Source organism: Lynx rufus, unplaced genomic scaffold (assembly GCF_022079265.1).
Source record: "Lynx rufus isolate CCGP_SWC_20201006 ecotype Redwood Valley unplaced genomic scaffold, mLynRuf1.p SCAF_28, whole genome shotgun sequence".
In the NCBI taxonomy this organism is placed as follows: Eukaryota; Metazoa; Chordata; class Mammalia; order Carnivora; family Felidae; genus Lynx; species Lynx rufus.
This window is the reverse complement of record NW_025814843.1, coordinates 9,458,190-9,477,445: the sequence shown is the minus strand read 5'-3', so window position 1 is coordinate 9,477,445 and position 19,256 is coordinate 9,458,190. Positions and strand designations below refer to the sequence as shown.

At 49.4% G+C, this 19,256-nt stretch overlaps 1 protein-coding gene across 4 annotated transcripts in view; it reads right to left on the bottom strand.

Annotated features, from left to right (window-relative positions):
- PIK3R6 (phosphoinositide-3-kinase regulatory subunit 6) overlaps positions 1 to 19,256 on the bottom strand; it is a 59,103-nt gene that overhangs the window by 37,879 nt on the left and 1,968 nt on the right. For 2 of the 4 annotated variants that reach the window (XM_047089667.1, XM_047089666.1), the window contains one exon: positions 3,333 to 3,440. In XM_047089667.1, coding sequence (XP_046945623.1) covers positions 3,333 to 3,345 — 13 coding nt within the window. In that variant the 5' untranslated portion in view covers positions 3,346 to 3,440. Of the gene's footprint in view, positions 1 to 3,332; positions 3,441 to 4,115; positions 4,125 to 12,004; positions 12,123 to 19,256 lie in introns of those variants that run through there. The other 2 variants (XM_047089668.1, XM_047089669.1) reach the window with 2 other exon arrangements.

Genomic DNA, 19,256 nt, shown 5'->3' with positions numbered 1-19,256 from the left:
TCCGAGCAGACCAGTCTTTGCCTTCTGCAAGTTACCCCACACCTACTTGTCATGGTTAATTTTATGTGTCAACTTGACTAGGGCCACAAGGGGCCCAGATATCTGGTCAAACATTCTTCTGGGTGTCTCTACGAGGGTGTTTTTGGATGAGGCAAACATTTAAATCAGTAGACTGAGTCGGCAGGTGGCTCTCCCTAACGTGGGTGGGCCTCGTCCAATCAGTAGAAGGCCTGAATAGAACAAAAGGCTGACACCCTCCACCCACCCCCAAATAGCCTTCATGGTAACGTGAATAAATCTTCATAATAAATATAATAAACCTCCTTGTAATAAATATATACCATAACTCTCATATAATAAATATAATAAATCTTATAATAAATCTCACGCTAGAGGTGCCTGGGTGGCTCAGTGGGGTAAGCATCTGACTCTGGATTTCGGCTCAGGTCGTGATCTCATGGTTCGTGGGACTGAGCCCCGTGGCGGGTTCTGTACTGACAGCATGGAGCCTGCTTGGGACTCTCTCTCTCTCTCTCTCTGTCCTCCCCTCTCTAAACAAATAAATAGATAGATAGATAGATAAATGTTAAAAAAATAAATCTCATTCCATATATGTGTGTATATCCTACGGGGGCTGTTTCTGTGGAGAAAACCTCGCTAACACAGCCAAAGAGGACCACGGCATCCATCCGCATCAGAAGAAGTGGACATGTCCCTCCAGACGAAAGGGTGACAGGCAACCTCAGGTCACTTGGGACACACAAAATTATCACCCAAGAGGTTGAATTTGCGACTCCCAAGGGACGTTTCCTCCAACTAGGGCGCTGGGAAGAATTGCCCTATTCTGCCTTCTGGGCATCAGCCGCCAGAATCAGCACCCCCTCCCTGGACGGAGAGGGAGAACGCACCAACAGACTCTTTCTGGTCCCCTCTCTTTGAAAACTAACCCCAGGGCCCGTTACTTCACGCCGGGTGAGCCATAAAACAGTCGAGGACAGCACAGTTCACCTGTGGCCCTGTTCGGACGGGGGACTCCCGAGGCAGGTTAGTTCCGTGCAGGGGAATGTCACTTAGCAGCTTGGTTTCCATTTCAGAGGGTGACTTTTCCCCCACCTTGACCCCGGGGCTGGGGTCCGTTCTCCCAGATCCCACGAGTCCCCGCACGCTGACCACGTGGACCTCACGGACCGGCCTCCCAACCGGGGGACTCAGGACTCGCCTGAAAAGCCCCGGTGCTCCCACAGCTCCGTCTCGACATCTCAGCTTACTGAAATCTGCCCTCAGCACCCAGACGCACCATTGGCTGGAGTCATGTGGCTCCCACTTCTCTTTTATGCCCATGCCCGGGGCCCCCTGACCCCCACGTGGAACAAGGGCTCAGGTCGTTCAAAAATGGTTTGCATTCTTGGCCCTGTTTGCAGGGATGGCCAAATGACAGTTCACTCGGGCGCCTTGGAGCGTTGCCTTTTGCATGCCTCTAAAGAAATACCTTCCCTTTCAGGGGCCCCTCTTCTGAACGCTAGGATGAGAGAACCCCTTAGGGCGACAGGAAGGTGGGGCAAGTTCTAGGCATCTGTAATTTGGGAAGACAGCCGGGACAACTTCAGTTCTGATCGTGATGGCGAGACGCCCCTGGGGAGCTCCCGGGGCCAGCATCCTAACTGGGGGATGTTTTCTTTCCCCCATTTGATTCGGGGGCGGCCCTCTGTCACATCTTCGGTGGAGGCTGCCGGTGGTCTCGCCCGCCCAGCAGCCCTCTCTGCTCATTGTAGTCGAGGCGCCCTGCTTTGCCTTGGCCTGGAGCAGACACAAAACCAAGCTGGCCAGTGGACTCTCTCTCCCCCTGGGTGAGCCCCGCGCAGGTGATGGCCGGCAGGTAGGAACGCGTGAAGGGCACTCTTTGTGTTCGGGAAATTAAACCAGCCACACGCGTTTCTACTGCTTGTATCCAAAGGAACCTCACTGGCACACCTCTCTTCCTAAAACGCAGCATGGCGTGCATCTAATGTTCTACGTAAAGCCAGCGCAAAGTAGGTTGGTTTTGAAATGTTGAGATTTTTCAGTCGTTTGAGCGTCCGACCTTGGCTCAGGTCACGATCTCACAGCTCGGGAGTTCGAGCCCCGCGTCGGGCTCCGGGCTGACAGCTCAGAGCCTGGAGCCTGGTTCGGATTCTGTGTCTCCTTCTCTCTCTGCCCCTAACCCACTCACATTCTGTCTCTGTCTCTCTCAAAAATAAGTGAACATTTAAAAAAATTTTTTTAAAAAAAGTAATATTGGGATTTTCACACTGCTGGCCCCACTCTGCCACCCTCTGGACCGGGCAAACCCCAGCTGGTGAAAGATAACCCGGGATATCGCAACACAGGGATTTGCGGGCTTGCTTGATTCAGCCCGAGCCTCCTCCGGCTGTGGGAGGCTCTGACGGTGACGGGGTGTGGAAAGGATGCGTGTCTCAGGGATAATAACGACCCGTGGAGCTTCACTTGCCTTGGCTGTGCCTTCCCCTTCCCTGGGATAGGGGTCTTCCGGGGCATTAGCGTCTAAGCCTCGTGAGAAGTGCTCTGTGACTTCCTGGGTGACCATTAGGGGATCCGCATCTTGAGGGAAGGGTCATCCCTCGTCCCAGGTTGACAAAGTGTGAAGAGCGTGGGCTTTGCCGTGAGCTAGACCTTGGTTCCGATATTAGCCGTGCAGCTTTGAGTAGATGACCTAACCTCTCTGAGCCTCTGTTCCCCTTTTCCATAAAACAGGGACAAGGGCATTGATATTGTCCCACACAGAACCCTTCTGACGACTGCCCGGGGAAAGCCACAGCGAAATCGTTAAGGGCACGGCGCTGGAGCTAGCCTGCTGGGGTCAAGTCCTGGTTTGACTGTACAAAGCTATGTGGCCTCGGGAGCAATACCTGTCCCCGCTGGGCCTCACTTTCTCTTTCTGTAAAATGGGGGCAGCGATAACATCTATCTCAGGGGGTCTTTATGAGGACTCCGTGAGTTAATACTTGTCAAGGGCTTTTATCACGACTTGATAGATTGTAACTGCTACCGAGGCGTTTGGTAAATGAACCCAAGCATCTGGCGATAGATCTTGGCTATTGTCATTCTCCTCTTCAGTGTCCAGCTCAGTGACCTGCAAGGAGCTGGGGCTCGTACAAGGGCGTGGAGGTCCGCTTCTCAAGATGTTCTCACACTGGGGCGGCTGAGATGGGGGTCTGAGATGGCAGCCCCAGGGGGGCACTGTCACCTGCCAGGGAGGCCTTCCCCTGCGAGGCAGCCGGACGCTCTCGACCCCTCCGTCCCCTCCCCGCCCCCCCCAACCCGGTCATACTGACCTGAGCTCTCCATGGGAGCCTGGGGTACGTGTGAAGAGGATGTGGTCGTCTCAGCAGCAGAATGGAAAGTAAAGTGGTTGTTTTTCCGCACAGACGTGGTTCTGCAAACTAAGAGGCAGTTAGCGTAAGTGGTTGGAAGGTTACAGAAAGTGCGTCTGGGGGAATGGAGGGGCTCCCGGGGGACCCAGGCTCCCAGCACGTCGGAGGAAAGGCTACATTTATTTCAGAAATTCCTCTGCGGTGCTGGCTCTGAGCCTGGCACTCTTCTAAACACTGAAAAATGACCAACGTTTAAACATTTGCATTGACCTTAGGAGGTGGGTACTATTTTCTCTCCATTCTACAGGCAGGGACGTTGAAGCACAGTGAGGTTAAGTAACTATGGAAGGTTCGGGCGCCTGGGTGGCTCAGTTGGTTAAGCATCCGACTTCTGCTCAGGTCACGATCTCACGGTTCATGAGTTTGAGCCCCACATCGGGCCCTCTGCTGTCAGCACAGAGCCCGCTTTGGGTCCTCTGTCTCCCTCTCTCTCTGCCCCTCCCCAGCTAGCACTCTCTCTCTCTCTAAAGAAAAAAAAAAGAGACTACGGAAGGTCAAATAGCTTTACCAGCTCAGTAAAGGACTGAGCACTGGACTCAGACTGTCCGGTTTGAGCCTGTGCCCTCAGTCACGACCCCCGCCCGCCCCACCGTGACCGCAGTGGGAGACCCCCCCAAACCCTGCTTCCCAGAGCAACAAACTCCACAACTAGGTGAGCTCCACAATAAATGAATGAAAACATACCTGGGAAAGCTAATTTGGAGAGAGAGAACAATAAGTAAATATTAGGAATGGTAAAGGCCATATATATACAATGAAATAAAATTATAATGCACTCTGAATAATTTTAGCCTACTGATAATCACAGAATGAGTATTAAAACGTGTTATACCATTGGCAGTGTTTAGAAAGAAAACACACATACATATCATATATGCATATATATGATTATGTATATAATGTACATATGTACGATGTATATCATATACATATATCATACATCATGATGTATATCATACATGTATATGATGTATATGATATTCATATGTATATCATATACATATATCATATATATGCATATATGATATGCATGTGTGTTTTCTACATATGTATGTGTGTTTTCTACATATGTATGGTGTATATCATATACATATGTCATACATATCATGATGTATATCATATACATATATCATACATGTATATGATGTATACATATATCACACATATATATATATATATATGTGGCAAAACAAAATTCTGAACCCTATATATCACACCTGGTTTTCTAGGAAAATAAAAATGACCCAAAGTCTCCAGAAGAATTAGGAAAACTACTTATGTTAGTGATCAGTGAGCAAATAAAGGAAGTTGTCAAAGAACCAGTTCTTAAAAAGTGATACATGTCTCAGATGGTTCCTCTGATAAGTTCTCTCAAACCAGCAAAGAAAAATGTTATGCCATTACAACTGTTTGAAAGCATAGACAGCGAAGGAAAGAGTCTCTGAAAAAGCCAAGTTATCCCTGATAGCAAAATCTAATAAAGATAGTTTAAAAAGTAGACGAAGCACTCCACACCCACTGGGATAGCTATTTAGGGGTGCCTGGGTGTGGGTGGCTCAGTCGGTTAAGCGTCAGACTTCGGCTCAGGTCATGATCTCATGGTGCGTGGGTTCAAGCCCCGCGTCGGGCTCTGTGCTGACAGCTCAGAGCCTGGAGCCTGCTTGGGATCCTGTGTCTCCCTCTCTCTCTGCCCCTCCTCCACTCACGCCGTCTCTCAAAAATAAATAAATATTATAAAAAAAGAAAATAACTGATACTATCAAGTGTCAGTAAGGACGTGGAGAGTTTAGAACCCCTGGTGCACTGCAGGTTGGAATTCAAAATAGTACAGCTGTGGTAGAAAACAGTACAGTGATTCCTCAAAAAGTTAAACACAGATTTACCATACGCCCCACAAATTCCACTTCTAGGTAAAAACCCAAAAGAATTGAAAATAGGGATTGTAACAGATACTTGCACACCAATGTTCATAGCAGCATCATTCAAAATAGCCAAAAATTGGATACACTTCAAATGTCCGTCAACAGGTGACCGGGTAAACAAAATGTGGTCTATCCATACAATGGAAAATTATTCAACCTTAAAATGGAATGCAATTTGGATACATGCTACAACATAGATGAGCTTTGAAAATATCATCCTAGGTGCAATAAGTCAGGCCAAAAGGACAAATATTATATGATTCTGTTTACATGAGGCACCCACAATAGGGAAATCTACAGAGACAGAAAGTGTAATGGAGGTTATCAGGAGCTATGGGGAAGGAGGAACAGGGAATTATTATTCAATGGGTACAGAGTATCTGTTTGGGATGTTGAAAAAGTTCTGGAAATGGACAGTGGTCATTGTACAACATTGTGAATGTACTTAATGACACTGAATTGTACACTTTAAAATGGTTAAAATGGAAAATTTTATGGTATGTATATTTTACTACAATAAACAGATATCAAAAACATAAAATAAATATTGCTAATGAATTCAATGAATTCAAATTATAATGTATTCTGAATAATTCTAGCCTAGAAAGGAATATTAAAATGTGATTACATATCGGCAACAATTAGAAAAGATTAAACGTTGGCAATGATTGGAAAAGATAAAAATATCAACTCTTGATGAGGATGTGGAAAAATTTTGCTCTGTCGTAGGGAGTTGGTGAGAATGGAAATTGGTATAGCTTCTCTGGAGGGTAGCTGGCCAATAAGTATCAAAATTCAAAATGTGCACACTCTTTGCCTAAGCCACTCCACCACTAGGAATTATCCTAAGGAAATAACTGGGTGAGTGAATAAGGATTGTGTACAACAATGGTCATTGAAACATTGTTTATAAGGGAGAAAAAGAGAAGAAACTTAGAGGCCCGACTACAGAGTATCAATTAAGCAAATTAAAAATATATAGTCTGTGCAATGGAATACAGAGCAGACATAAAAATGATGATGTATATCTACATTTACTTACTTGAAAAGATTTTCAGAAGTATCCATTGAATTTTTTTTCATGTTTATTTATTTATTTTTGAGAGAATCCCAAGCAGGCTCCGAGCTGTCAGCACAGAGCCCGACACGGGGGCTCAATCTTACAAACCATGAGATCATGACCTGAGTCAAAATCAAGAGTCAGATGCTCCACTGACCGAGCCACCCAGGGGCCCCTGGAAGTACTTGTTTTAAACACCAGGTAACAAAACAGTTAACACATTCCTAACACATTAATTTTAAAAAGAATACTTCTAAATTTGCTCAGATGTATGGTAAAAAGTCAAGAAAAAGTAAACATCAAAATGTGACATTGGAGGTCCTCGTTCTGGTTAAACACAGAGTAAGTACACTCCACTGTAACTCTCCAACTCAATACAACTAAAAACTCTGAATAGTATGCGTGCGATCGCTATCTGAGGATTCTGAAAGGTAAACGGTAGCAGGCAGAATGGGGAAGAAAACCAGTACTTGAAGCAAGAATAATCTGGCAATGAGTTTCCTGCACTCCCCCCACCCTCCCCATTATACACTGGTCTAGACACAAAGGCCTCCTAAAGCTCACAAGTGCACACTTAGGGCAGACAGAAAGAGCTGGAAGGAAGCCTCCCTTCCTGCTGTGAGGAGCAAAGAAAGGGTCCCCAAAGGATTGGAGAGATGGGGGAATTTACTTTTTCTTTTGCATTTTGTTCTGCGATAGCCCCCAGGAAATCTTGAAATAGCAGTAGCAGCAACAGTGATGGCAGTGGGGGCCATGCAGATACCTAAAATTCTGAAAAAGGGAAATTATTCCCTCTGACTAGAGGAACTATAGTTCCAAGGGCATGGGAAGAATCCTTAATACTTTTATTCCCCCCTCTATCACAGGAACAAAACCCAGAAATAACAAATAGAAGATAAATAATAAAATGGTAGACATGAATAAAAATATATCAATAGTTATATTAGATGTAAATGGTCTAAACACACCAATTAAAAGACAGAGATTATCTGGGGGCACCTTGGTGGCTCAGTTGGTTAAGTGTCTGACTTCGGCTCAGGTCATGATTTCACGGTTTGTGAGTTCGAGCCCCGTGTCGGGCTCTGTGCTGACAGCTCAGAGCCTGGAGCCTGCTTCGGATTCTGTGTCTCCCTCTCTCTCTGCCCCTCTCCCGTTCACTCTCTGTCTCTCTTTCAAAAAATAAACTTTAAAAATTTTTTAAAAATTAAAAAATAAAAGACAGAGATTGTCAGCATTTAAAAAGAAACAGAAAACAGGGGCTCCTGGCTGGCTTAGTCAGTTAAGCCTCCAACTTCAGCTCAGGTCATGATCTCATGGTTCGTGGGTTTGAGCCCCACATCAGGCTCCGTGCTGACAGCTCAGAGACTGGAGTCTACTTTGGATTCTGTGTCTCCCTCTCTTCTCTCTCTGTCTCTCCCTTGCTATCTCTGTCTCAAAAAGAAATAAAATAAAGTAAATAATAATAAATAATAAATAAATAAAAATAAAATTAAAAAAAAAGAAACAACTCTATGCTGTTTGCAAAGTTCACTTCAAATATAATGTCATAGGTAAGCTAAAAGCAAAAGAATACAAAAAATACTACCTGACTATTAATGAAAAGAACACTGAAGTAGCTGAATTAATATGAGACAAAGTCAATTTCAGAGCAAGGAAAATCATAATGATAAAAACATAATGATAAAAGACACATAATGATAAAAGGGTCAGTTCATGAAGAAGATATAACAATGCTAAATATGTTTGCACCTAAAAACAGGGCTTCAAAATACATAAAGGAAAAACAAATAAAACTAAAGGATAAGTAGGTAAATCCACAATTAGTGGGAGATGTTAACAATCCTTTCTCAGTAATTGATAGCACAAGCACGTGGAAAATCAGGAAGGACACAGAAAGAGCAAATAATACTATCAACCAACTGAATATAACCAGCATTTATAGAACAGTATACACAACAATAGCAGAATATGAATTCTTTTCAAGTGCATGTGAAATATTCACCCAGATAGACAATACCCTTGGTCATTAAACAAACCTTAACAACTTGAAAATAATTGAACTATATAAAGTAAGTTTGCTGATCATAATGAAATTAAACTTGAAATCACTAACATGAAGATAACTAGAAAATATCTAAATATTGAGATATTAAACAACACATTTCTAAATAACCCATATTCCCCCTCCCCCCAAAAATATGAGGGACTACTTTGCAACTCATTTTAGGAGTCTAGTGCTCTCCTTATATCAGAACCAAACAAAGATAGCACAAGAAATGGAAACAGACCAATATCCTTATAAACATATATGAAGAAAATTCTCAACAAAATATTAGTACACTGAGACTAGCAATATATAAAAAGAATAATGCATAACAACCTGATGGGGTTTGTCCCAGGAAGGCAAGACTGATTCAATATTTGAAAATCAATCAGTGTAATATACTATATTAAAGATTTAAAAAGAATAACCATATGCTTCTGTTAATGGATGCAGTAAAAACATTTGACAAATCTTAACATTTATGATTAAAACTTAAGAGTAAATTAGGAATTTAAGGGAACTTCCTTAATCTGACAAAGAGCCTTTAACCAAAAAACCCCACAGCAAACATACGTAATAGTAAAAAAAAAAAAGTGAATGTTTTCCGTGAAAGGTTAGGAAAAGGCAAGGACACTCTCACCACTTCTATTCGACAAATCAACACAATACTGGAAGTCAGTGTACTAAGACAAAGGAAAAAGAAAAGGAAGTAGAAGAAGGTAGGAAAAGAGGTATACAGATTGGAAAGGAAGAGATAAAACTATTTGCAAACAATACGACCCTACTCACAGGTAACAGGTGTACAAAGAACACCCTAAGAATCTACGCGGAAATCTCCTAGAACTAATAAGTGAGTTTGCCAGGATCACAGGATATAATGTCAGCATACAACCTCAGGCAATGTCTGTATACTAAAAACAATTAGAAACCAAAATTTGAACCACAATGCCATTTAAAATAGCTCCCAAAGGAAAAAAAAAAAAGAGAGAGAGAAATACTTAGGTATAAAGCTAACAAAACACATATAGGATCTGTATGGTGAAAATCACAAAATGCTGAAGAAAGAAATCGAAGAACACTGAAAATAAATACAGACACACACAGTTTATGATGTGGAACATCCAGTATAGTTGAGATGTCCATTCTCCCCAATTGATTTTTAGATTTAATGTAATTCCAATAAAAATACCATATTTCTTAAAAACAAAATTTTTAATGTTTATTTATTTTTGAAAGAAACAGAGCGCAAGTGGGGGAGGGGCAGAGAGAGAGGGAGACACAGAATCCAAAGCAGGCTCCGGGTTCTGAGCTGTCAGCACAGAGCCTGACGCGGGGCTCGAACCCACGAACCATGAGATCATGACCCAAGCTGAAACCAAGAGTCAGACGCTCAGCTGACTAAGCCACCTCCGCACCTCTCAGCAGACTTCTTTTGTAGATAGAAGATAAGCAGATTCTAAAATTTATAAAGAACTGAGCTAGCCAAACAATTTTGAGAAAAAAAAGTTTGAGGACCCATCTCTCTATTTTAAGAAGTACTACGAAGTTATAAGTGAAGGAGTAGACACAGATGGAAGGAACAGAATCGAGCCTCCAGAAATAGACCCAAGTAAAAAGAGCCAATTGATTTTTTACAAAGTTGCAAAGCCAAGTCAACGGGGGAAGGCTAAGTCTTTTCAACAAATGATCTGGAACAATTGATCATCAATAGGCAAAAAAAAAAAAAAAGGTATCTCAACTTAAATCTCACAACTCAAACTCAAAATGTTTCACAGATCTGAATGTAAAAGGCAAAACTATAAAGGTTCAGAAGAAAACATAGGGAGAAGTCTTTGTGCCCTTGGGTTAGAGAGAATTCTGAGATATGATACCAAAAGCATGATCCATAAAGGAAAAAACTGATAAACCGGACTTGGCCAAAATTAAAACTTTGGCTTTGCGAAAAGGGCCTTTAAGAAAATGAAAAGACAAAGTATACAGCTGGAGAAGATGTTTTCAGATCGCATATCTGACAAAGAATTTGTATCCAGGATGTATAAAGAACTCTCAAACCTCGACAGTAGGAAAACAAATGATACCCCCGAAAGGGAAAAATATGTAAACAGGCGGTTCATCCAAAAAGTTATGGGGATGGCAAGAAATCACAAAACAACACAAAAATCATGTTACTAGTCATCAGGGAACGCAGATTAAAACTGGGAGACACAAACATACACCATTGGAATGGCTACAATTTAGTCACAGGCAATACAAAGCGCTGGAGAATAGGGGCGCCCGGCAGGGGGGTGGCTCAGTCGGTTGAGCGTCCAACTTCGGCTCAGGTCACGATCTCATGGTCTGTGAGTTCGAGTCCCGTGTCGGGCTCTGTGCTGATGTCTCAGAGCCTGGAGCTGCTTCCGATTCGGTGTCTCCCTCTCTCTCTCTGCCCCTCCCCTGCTCGTGCTCTGTCTTTCTCTCTTTCTCAAAGGTCAATCAACATTCAATTTTTTTTTAATTAAAAAAAGACATTCGTTTTGATATACAAGTGCTTTGGATTACAAGCGTGTTTCCAGAACGAGTTATGCTCTCAAACCAAGGTTTTACCGTACTATCTCTGACTTTATTGGTATTTCATAACAGCTGGTGCACAGGAGCGAGCTAACGTACACGCACGTTGTGATCCCTAACGAGAAAAACGGTCACCCGTGAGCCCGCCACCCAACTCGGGAAGACCTGCTATCACATTGCCCTGCGCATAATGCAAAAGCAGGGTAACAACAAAATGGTAAGACTCCTAAAATAATTGCTCCTCTGGCCCGTCCCTTCCTGGGTGCCCGTGTGACCCATCCCTGAGTGCTCTGACTTCAGCCTCCTTTGTGCCCAAAAGTGCCAGAAATGTCCAGCTCTTTCGTGGCCACATTCTGATAAAGGCTGGGTGTGTCGACCAGTCATGTTGTTCGTTCTTTCTGAAGATGGTCTGTGGCATGTTTCTGTGGGCGACAGGAGACGTCGCAGTCTGGAGGGAATGTGAAATATCAGACCTGAAGATCCAGTCGTGAATCTAAGCGTGTGGCTGATCCCGGGGTGCCTGCAGTCTGGGGAGGGGGTGGCGGAGCTGGGGTGGCCTGAGGCGCTGCCCGGTGGGGGACGGGGCGGACCCTGCCCCCAAAGCCACTGATGCAGGGAAGCCGAGGGAGGCTTCCCAAGTGGGACCCGGGGAGCTGGATTCCCAGGTCGCCCTCTGGTAGTGGTGAAAACTGACCATGATGACCTCTGCCCCAACCCACCGGGTCCAAGCCACCGTCACCGCTTGCTGAGATTGTGGCCATGCCCCCCAAAAAGTCCCCGTGCTTCCCCGCTCTCCCCTACAACCCAGTCCGTGACTAAAGCCCTCCAGTGGCATCTCTTAGATCTTAGAACACCCCACACCCCTCGCCCTGCCTAAATCTGGCCTCATCTGGCCCCCGAGCACCTCTCCACCTTTATCTCTCCCCCCTCTCCCTCTGGCTCACCCGGCTCTCACTTCGTGGCTCATTATGTTCCTCGCACCTGCCAGACCCAGACCTACCTCAGGGCCTTTGCACACCTCTGCCTAGAACGCCTTTCCCCACAGCTAGGTACTTCTCAATATTCAGGTCTCCCTAAAAAAAAATTTTTTTTTAACATTTATTCATTTTTGAGAGACAGAGCGTGAGCGGGGGAGGGCAGAGAGAGAGGGAGACACAGAATCCGAAGCAAGGCTCCAGGCTCCGAGCCGTCAGCACGGAGCCCGACGTGGGGCTCGAACCCACGAACCGTGAGATCGTGACCTGAGCTGAAATCAGACGCTCAACCGACAGAGCCCCCCAGGCGCCCCTAGATCTCGTTTTAAATGTCACCTCCTTAGAGAGGGAGGTCGCTCTATCTAAACTAAACTCCTCTCCCCACCCCAGGCGATACTCCAGCACACTCTCATTTCATTCACAGCATTTAGCGGTATCAGGCGTCTTCCCACGTAATGATTAATTTTCTCGGCTCCTCGTTGGAATGTGCTGCCGTATCTATCCCCTGTCGCAGGCCCAGCACCTCGGGGCCCTGCTGGCACCGGGAGACAAGGCATAAATATTTTGGGGAGCAAAGGTGAGGTATCTTGCCAAAAGTCACATGGCTAATGAATAATGAAACCAGGACTAGAGCCGAGATCTCAGCTGGGGGTGTGAGGTCACGGGCCACCCCCCCCTTACACTCTCCACCCCTTCCCCCCCCCCACCCCCACCCCTCGCAGGACACCTGCTGCCCCAGGGAAGGTAGAATGAACGCACAGACAAGCTTCTGTCCAGGTGGCGTCAGCGGGGAAGGAATACGGGGCAGCCTGGAAGGAAAAGACATCCCAGAGATAGAGACGACAAGGGGGTATGTGTGTCTCAGGACTCACGGTGCGAAGCCGGGGCTATTCTGGGCTGACTTTTAATGGAAAATGAACTTGGAAGAAGTGTGACCAATGGGTGCCAGAAAACCGCCTTATCCATTTTCCTATTCGCTCATTTGCTGACTCATTCACCACACATTTATTCGGGGCTTATATGTCCTCCTGCAGGCGCTGGAGAGGCCTTGTGCCTCTGTAATGGATTTCCTGTCCTTTGGGGGCTGTTGACCATAGTGGGGGGGGGAGCCCTCAGGGGACAGGCGACCAGACAGGAAATGGAAAAATGCAGAACCCGGGTCATTCTCAAAATGCATCAACATCACCTTTGTCTCCACTTGGGCCGACATGCATTTCTTAGGAAATGAGGCTTGCCCCTTTTAGCCCCCAAACATGCCTCTGAAGGTTTTCTAGATGCATCTCACGGGAGCTCATTGCATATGGTCACACGGTGGAGATTTCGGGAGCTGTCGGCGGACGACAGAAGCCTCCACCCCGTCCTGAATGGCTCATACTTTTTGACTCCTCAGATAGGATTCTGTCTCAGCACTGGGGGCTGTTCTTTGCTCCTAGTGGGTGAGTGGGGGCTGTTATCCGGCCCACCGGCCCACTGGGCTTTGGGTAATTTACCCCGCCAGGGAGGGCGAGGGTTTGCAATTCATCTTTAATTTTTTTAGTGTTTATTTATTTTTTTTTTTTTAATTTTTTTTAAATGTTTTTATTTATTTTTGAGACAGAGAGAGACAGAGCATGAGCAGGGGAGGGGCAGAGAGAGAGGAGACACAGAATCCGGAAGCAGGCTCCAGGCTCTGAGCTGTCAGCACAGAGCCCGATGCGGGGCTAGAACTCACAAACCAGGAGATCATGACCTGAGCCGAAGTCAGACGCTTAACTGACTGAGCCACCCAGGTGCCCCTAGTGTTTATTTATTTTTGAGAGAGAGAGAGACAGCGTGCAAAGGGGTGTGTGTGTGGGGGGGGGGCACAGAGAGAGTGGGAGACACAGAATCCGAAGCAGGCTCCAGGCTCTGAGCTGTCAGCACAGAGCCCGACGCGGGGCTCGAACCCACCAACTGTGAGATCATGCCCTGAGCCAAAGTCGGACGCTTAACCGACAGAGCCACCCAGGCGCCCCAACGATGTTTCTTTCGAATTCCCAGCAAAGGGTCCCCTGTGTTGGCAGCAACCTGTCCCGGCCCTCTGCACCCTTCCAGAAGGCTGGGACGCCACATAAGCACAGGCGATGGTTTTGGAGGTAAAACACAAAAACAAAGCCTGAGAAACAGATCTATGAACAGAGAGCGAAGCTTCCAACCACAGACATGGAACCTCTATTTGGGCGGCTCAGAGGCCCTCTTGGCTGTCTTCCTGGTTCCTGGCAGGGTCTGGAGCGATGGCATTGCTGAGCAAATCAAAGAGCACCTATGGAACACCCACGTGTCCTGTCCGGGCAACAGCAATTGGACAAGGGCCGGGGAGTTCAGAGATGAATGAAGGAGACGAGGTCCTTGCCCATCAGACTGTGGGGCCCCGCCACTCCGTGACTTCTTAAGGACAGCAGTGTGGCCCTGGCCACCACACTCCTGGCCCACCACCAGCACACTGACGCCCTCACGGACCCGTATTCACAACACGCCTGACAACGAACCCATTTCACAGATTCGCACTGGGGCCCTGGAGGCATGCCCTGCCTACTATATCAATACAATTCACCTTTCAATTAAAAACCACGCCGATGGTAAATCCAAAAGGTACACACCGCTCTCCAGTGAAAAGCAAACATCCTCACTCCTCTGGGCCACCAGCTCCTCTCACCCGCTCCCCAGAAGAAACCATAGCTCTAGAAAATTTGCATCTGTGGCCAACTTTTTCAAAAAAAGGCCGTATTTCACATAAAAATCGAGATTCTCAGCTTTCCATAGAGGCAGAGCCCAAGCGGGAGAGGGGCAGAGAGAGAGGGAGACACAGAATCTGAAGCAGGCTCCAGGCTCTGAGCCATCAGCCCAGAGCCCGACGCGGGGCTCGAACTCACGGACCGTGAGACCATGACCTGAGCCGAAGTCGGACGCTTAACCGACCGAGCCACCCAGGCGCCCCAGCGTATACCCATATCGAGTGTGTTGCTGATATTTTGTTATTTTTCATTAGTTTTATTATTTTATTATTATTATTTTATTTATTATTTGTTATCTTAATTATTTTATTATTAGTTTATTTTTGAGAGGGAGACAGAGTGTGAGTGGGAGAGGGGCAGAGAGAGAGGGAGACACAGAATCTGAAGCAGGCTCCAGGCTCTGAGCCGTCAGCACAGAGCCTGACGCGGGGCTCGAGCCCATAAACCGTGCGATCGTGACCTGAGCCGAGGTCGGACGCTTAACCGACGGAGCTACCCAGGCGCCCCTTGAGATGCCCAGCTTTTACATAAAAGGAATAACTTGGAGATCTGGCCACAGCCAGCCCACAGTTCTTCAGGGCAGCTACTCATGGGTGTCGAATGGCTGCTGTCCCCGTGCAGAGGGCCAGGGCCCTCCCCCCACCCCCTCCGCCGTGCCCGTGAGCTTGTCTGGGGCATCATTCATGCCCCTGCCTGGCCCCTGGAGGCGGGCAGTGAGCAATCCCCCAGCTTTGCTGTGGCTCCAGTCCTAACGCTCCAAGAGGAGTTATTATGTGAGCTGGGCACCGGGGTTGCCCACGGTGCCCCCGTGTGTCAGTCAACAAACATCCACGGTGCCAAGCACCATACATTACATCCTGTTTCCTTTAGTGCTGGGTCCCCTTTACCTGACGCTGCTTCTACCAATAGGAAGCCCTTGCTAAATATCCTTGAATGACAGACCATGAAGGCACTCGTAGGACAGGGTCACCGTCCCCAACCTCTCTCAGGCTAGGGAGCAGAAACTAGTCTGTGGGGACCGGCTGGTTGGACAAAGGGTACAGGAAATGAAGATGATGCTTAGGATGCTGGTCAAAGAGACCCAGGCTCAGCGCCCTGAAACCAGTGGGAAGGGGGATGCAGGCTCAGCGCCCTGAAACCAGTGGGAAGGGGGACCCAGGCTCAGCGCCCTGAAACCAGTGGGAAGGGGGACCCAGGCTCAGCACCCTGAAACCAGTGGGAAGGGGGACCCAGGCTCAGCGCCCTGAAACCAGTGGGAAGGGGGACCCAGGCTCAGCGCCCTGAAACCAGTGGGAAGGGGGACCCAGGCTCAGCGCCCTGAAACCAGTGGGAAGGGGGACGCAGGCTCAGCGCCCTGAAACCAGTGGGAAGGGGGACCCAGGCTCAGCGCCCTGAAACCAGTGGGAAGGGGGACCCAGGCTCAGCGCCCTGAAACCAGTGGGAAGGGGGACCCAGGCTCAGCGCCCTGAAACCAGTGGGAAGGGGGACCCAGGCTCAGCGCCCTGAAACCAGTGGGAAGGGGGACCCAGGCTCAGCGCCCTGAAACCAGTGGGAAGGGGGACGCAGGCTCAGCGCCCTGAAACCAGTGGGAAGGGGGACGCAGGCTCAGCGCCCTGAAACCAGTGGGAAGGGGGACCCAGGCTCAGCGCCCTGAAACCAGTGGGAAGGGGGATGCAGGCTCAGCGCCCTGAAACCAGTGGGAAGGGGGACCCAGGCTCAGCGCCCTGAAACCAGTGGGAAGGGGGACGCAGTCTCAGCGCCCTGAAACCAGTGGGAAGGGGGACCCAGACTCAGCGCCCTGAAACCAGTGGGAAGGGGGACCCAGGCTCAGCGCCCTGAAACCAGTGGGAAGGGGGACGCAGGCTCAGCGCCCTGAAACCAGTGGGAAGGGGGATGCAGGCTCAGCGCCCTGAAACCAGTGGGAAGGGGGACCCAGGCTCAGCGCCCTGAAACCAGTGGGAAGGGGGACGCAGGCTCAGCGCCCTGAAACCAGTGGGAAGGGGGACCCAGGCTCAGCGCCCTGAAACCAGTGGGAAGGGGGACCCAGGCTCAGCGCCCTGAAACCAGTGGGAAGGGGGACCCAGGCTCAGCGCCCTGAAACCAGTGGGAAGGGGGACCCAGACTCAGCGCCCTGAAACCAGTGGGAAGGGGGACCCAGGCTCAGCGCCCTGAAACCAGTGGGAAGGGGGACCCAGGCTCAGCGCCCTGAAACCAGTGGGAAGGGGGACGCAGGCTCAGCGCCCTGAAACCAGTGGGAAGGGGGACCCAGGCTCAGCGCCCTGAAACCAGTGGGAAGGGGGACCCAGGCTCAGCGCCCTGAAACCAGTCAGGAAGATTCCCAGCAGCTGGCGTGGGCAGCATGGAAAGTGGCCGAGGGGTGGATCCCGACCACCTGGGAGGAGCCTCCCCACCCCATCCCTGCAGGCCCTCCCACCCTGCCCTGCACACAGCGTTCATTCATTTCATTCATTATTTCTTTTGCTCCGTCGTTATGGAGACCAGCAGCGTGCCAGATACCGTCCTACAGACACAAGGTAAGAAAGCCAGGCCTTCAGCGGGAGACCCAATAAACGGGTGCCTTCATTCACTCACTCATTCATTCGTTCAGCCCCTTCTGTACGTTAGACCCGGTTCCAGGTCCTGGGGATTTGGCAATAATTTCAGATAGACAAAAACACCTGCTGTCATAAAGGCTACAATCTAATGGGCATGTAGGGAGTGTGCAAGGGGACACCCAGGAAACTCGAAAACTAAGCTGTATATTAGCTGATGGCCACTGCTGTAATGATAAGGCCGGGAAGTGGGGGGGGGGATGTGCGGTTCCAGAGCTGGGGGGACTGGTTTCTACAAGGTTGACCGGAGAGGTCTCACTGAGGAGGTGACTTCTGGGTAGAAGAAACCCGGGTGCGGGGAGGGGGGAGGATGGATGGGAGCGAGTGGGGCCATATCTGCCCAAGACAGGGTCCAGGTGACGGGATAAGCCAGGCCAGGTGCCGAGGTGCGGGGACAGTGTGGCCACAGCGTGGCGGGAAGGGGACGGCGGGAGGGGGCTGGGAGGCAATCCTTCACGGGCGTGTTTTTGTGCACACGCCTTGTGAGCTTTTGTGCCGGGTCATCCGAGAAGGTACGTATCGTGCACAGCCTGGGAGGACCGCGGCAGTGTCTCCCTGCTGGGGACACGGGGCAGATTTACTTGCCGTCCAGCAGGGTAGCAGCAATGTCCCCTTCCCGGGCAGAACTGGCACTTTGCCTGCTGCCCGCTGTGAAAGCCGGGGTTCCCTAAGGTCAGGGCTCCTTGGCTGATGGTGCACAGCACCCCCTTCCATGCTGCCCCCCCGGGACTTGGGGGACGAGGGGGACCCAACAACCTGACGCTCATGTGCTTGTGGGGCCACAAGTAATCGAGGCCTTCGCCTCAGACTCCCGAGTCTCCCGTTTCCTGCCGGTGACAGCGCGACAGGCTGACTTAAACAGTTAAGAGGAGGGTGAAATCTTGGACGCTTCACGGGGCTCGGCGACGTAGGGACAAGATCAGAGGCAAAGAAGGAATGAATGGGTGAATGGATGAATGAATGAATGAATGAACGAATGGCGTGGGATTCAGAGCGTACTCGTCCTTAAACGTAGAACTTCAGCAGTAAACGGTCCCCAGGCCAGGTGCAGACACACAGCTGGTCACTGCCATGGGGTAAAAACACGTCTGGGGACCGACCACAGAACCGCAGAGGTGGCCACAGGGATAAGTCAGCGGGACCCCGTTTCCTGCCGCTGTTACTGCTCGAGACTGGTGCCAGGCAAGGAGGGGGAGACTTCCAGGAACAGGCCCGGCTGGGGGGTCAGTGTTCCCAGCAGTGAAGATCCCGGCTGCTGACCTGCCCACCCCGGCGCCCCAACCCCGCCCTGCGGGCCCCTCGTCCAGACCGTTTGCACAGAACCCTCCATCCAGCCCTCCCTGCGGCCCTCCCTTCGGGCTTAAAGGCCAAGAACAAAGACACAGAGTTTCCCAAGGTCGCAGCTCTGCCCCCCACCTGTCGTCTGCCCCCCCCCCCCGCACAGCGACAGGGGACCCCCTCCCTCTGCCACTGACCCACTTCCCCCTCCTCCTGCCGGCGCTGACTCACAAACCCCTGAGTTTTGGGGGCAGATGCTATTTCCAGTGTTCTGACCTTTTCTCTCCACGGAGAGAGTCATACTTGCCTGGCTCTTTGGTTTAGAGCATGTGATTCGTGGGCTCACAGTAGGAATGCCGAGCTCTGAGGGGACCCCTCGACCCTCAACCCTCATCCTACGAGGCCCACTCGGGCTGTCCAGGTTCCCGAGGCGCCGGGGACGTGGGGGCCCTGCGCTCTGCTGTTCCCTGGGGATGGGGCAGGCCTGTTTCCCTTGCTGTGTCTGCCACTGGCCGGGGAGGAAACACCTGGACGTGAGAGAGACAGTCTGGAGGAGGCGGGAGGAGAGCATTGTTCTGGGGGGAGGGCAGGGAGCCCGGGAGGAGTCTGACGGGGCGTGGGTGTAGACCAGGAAA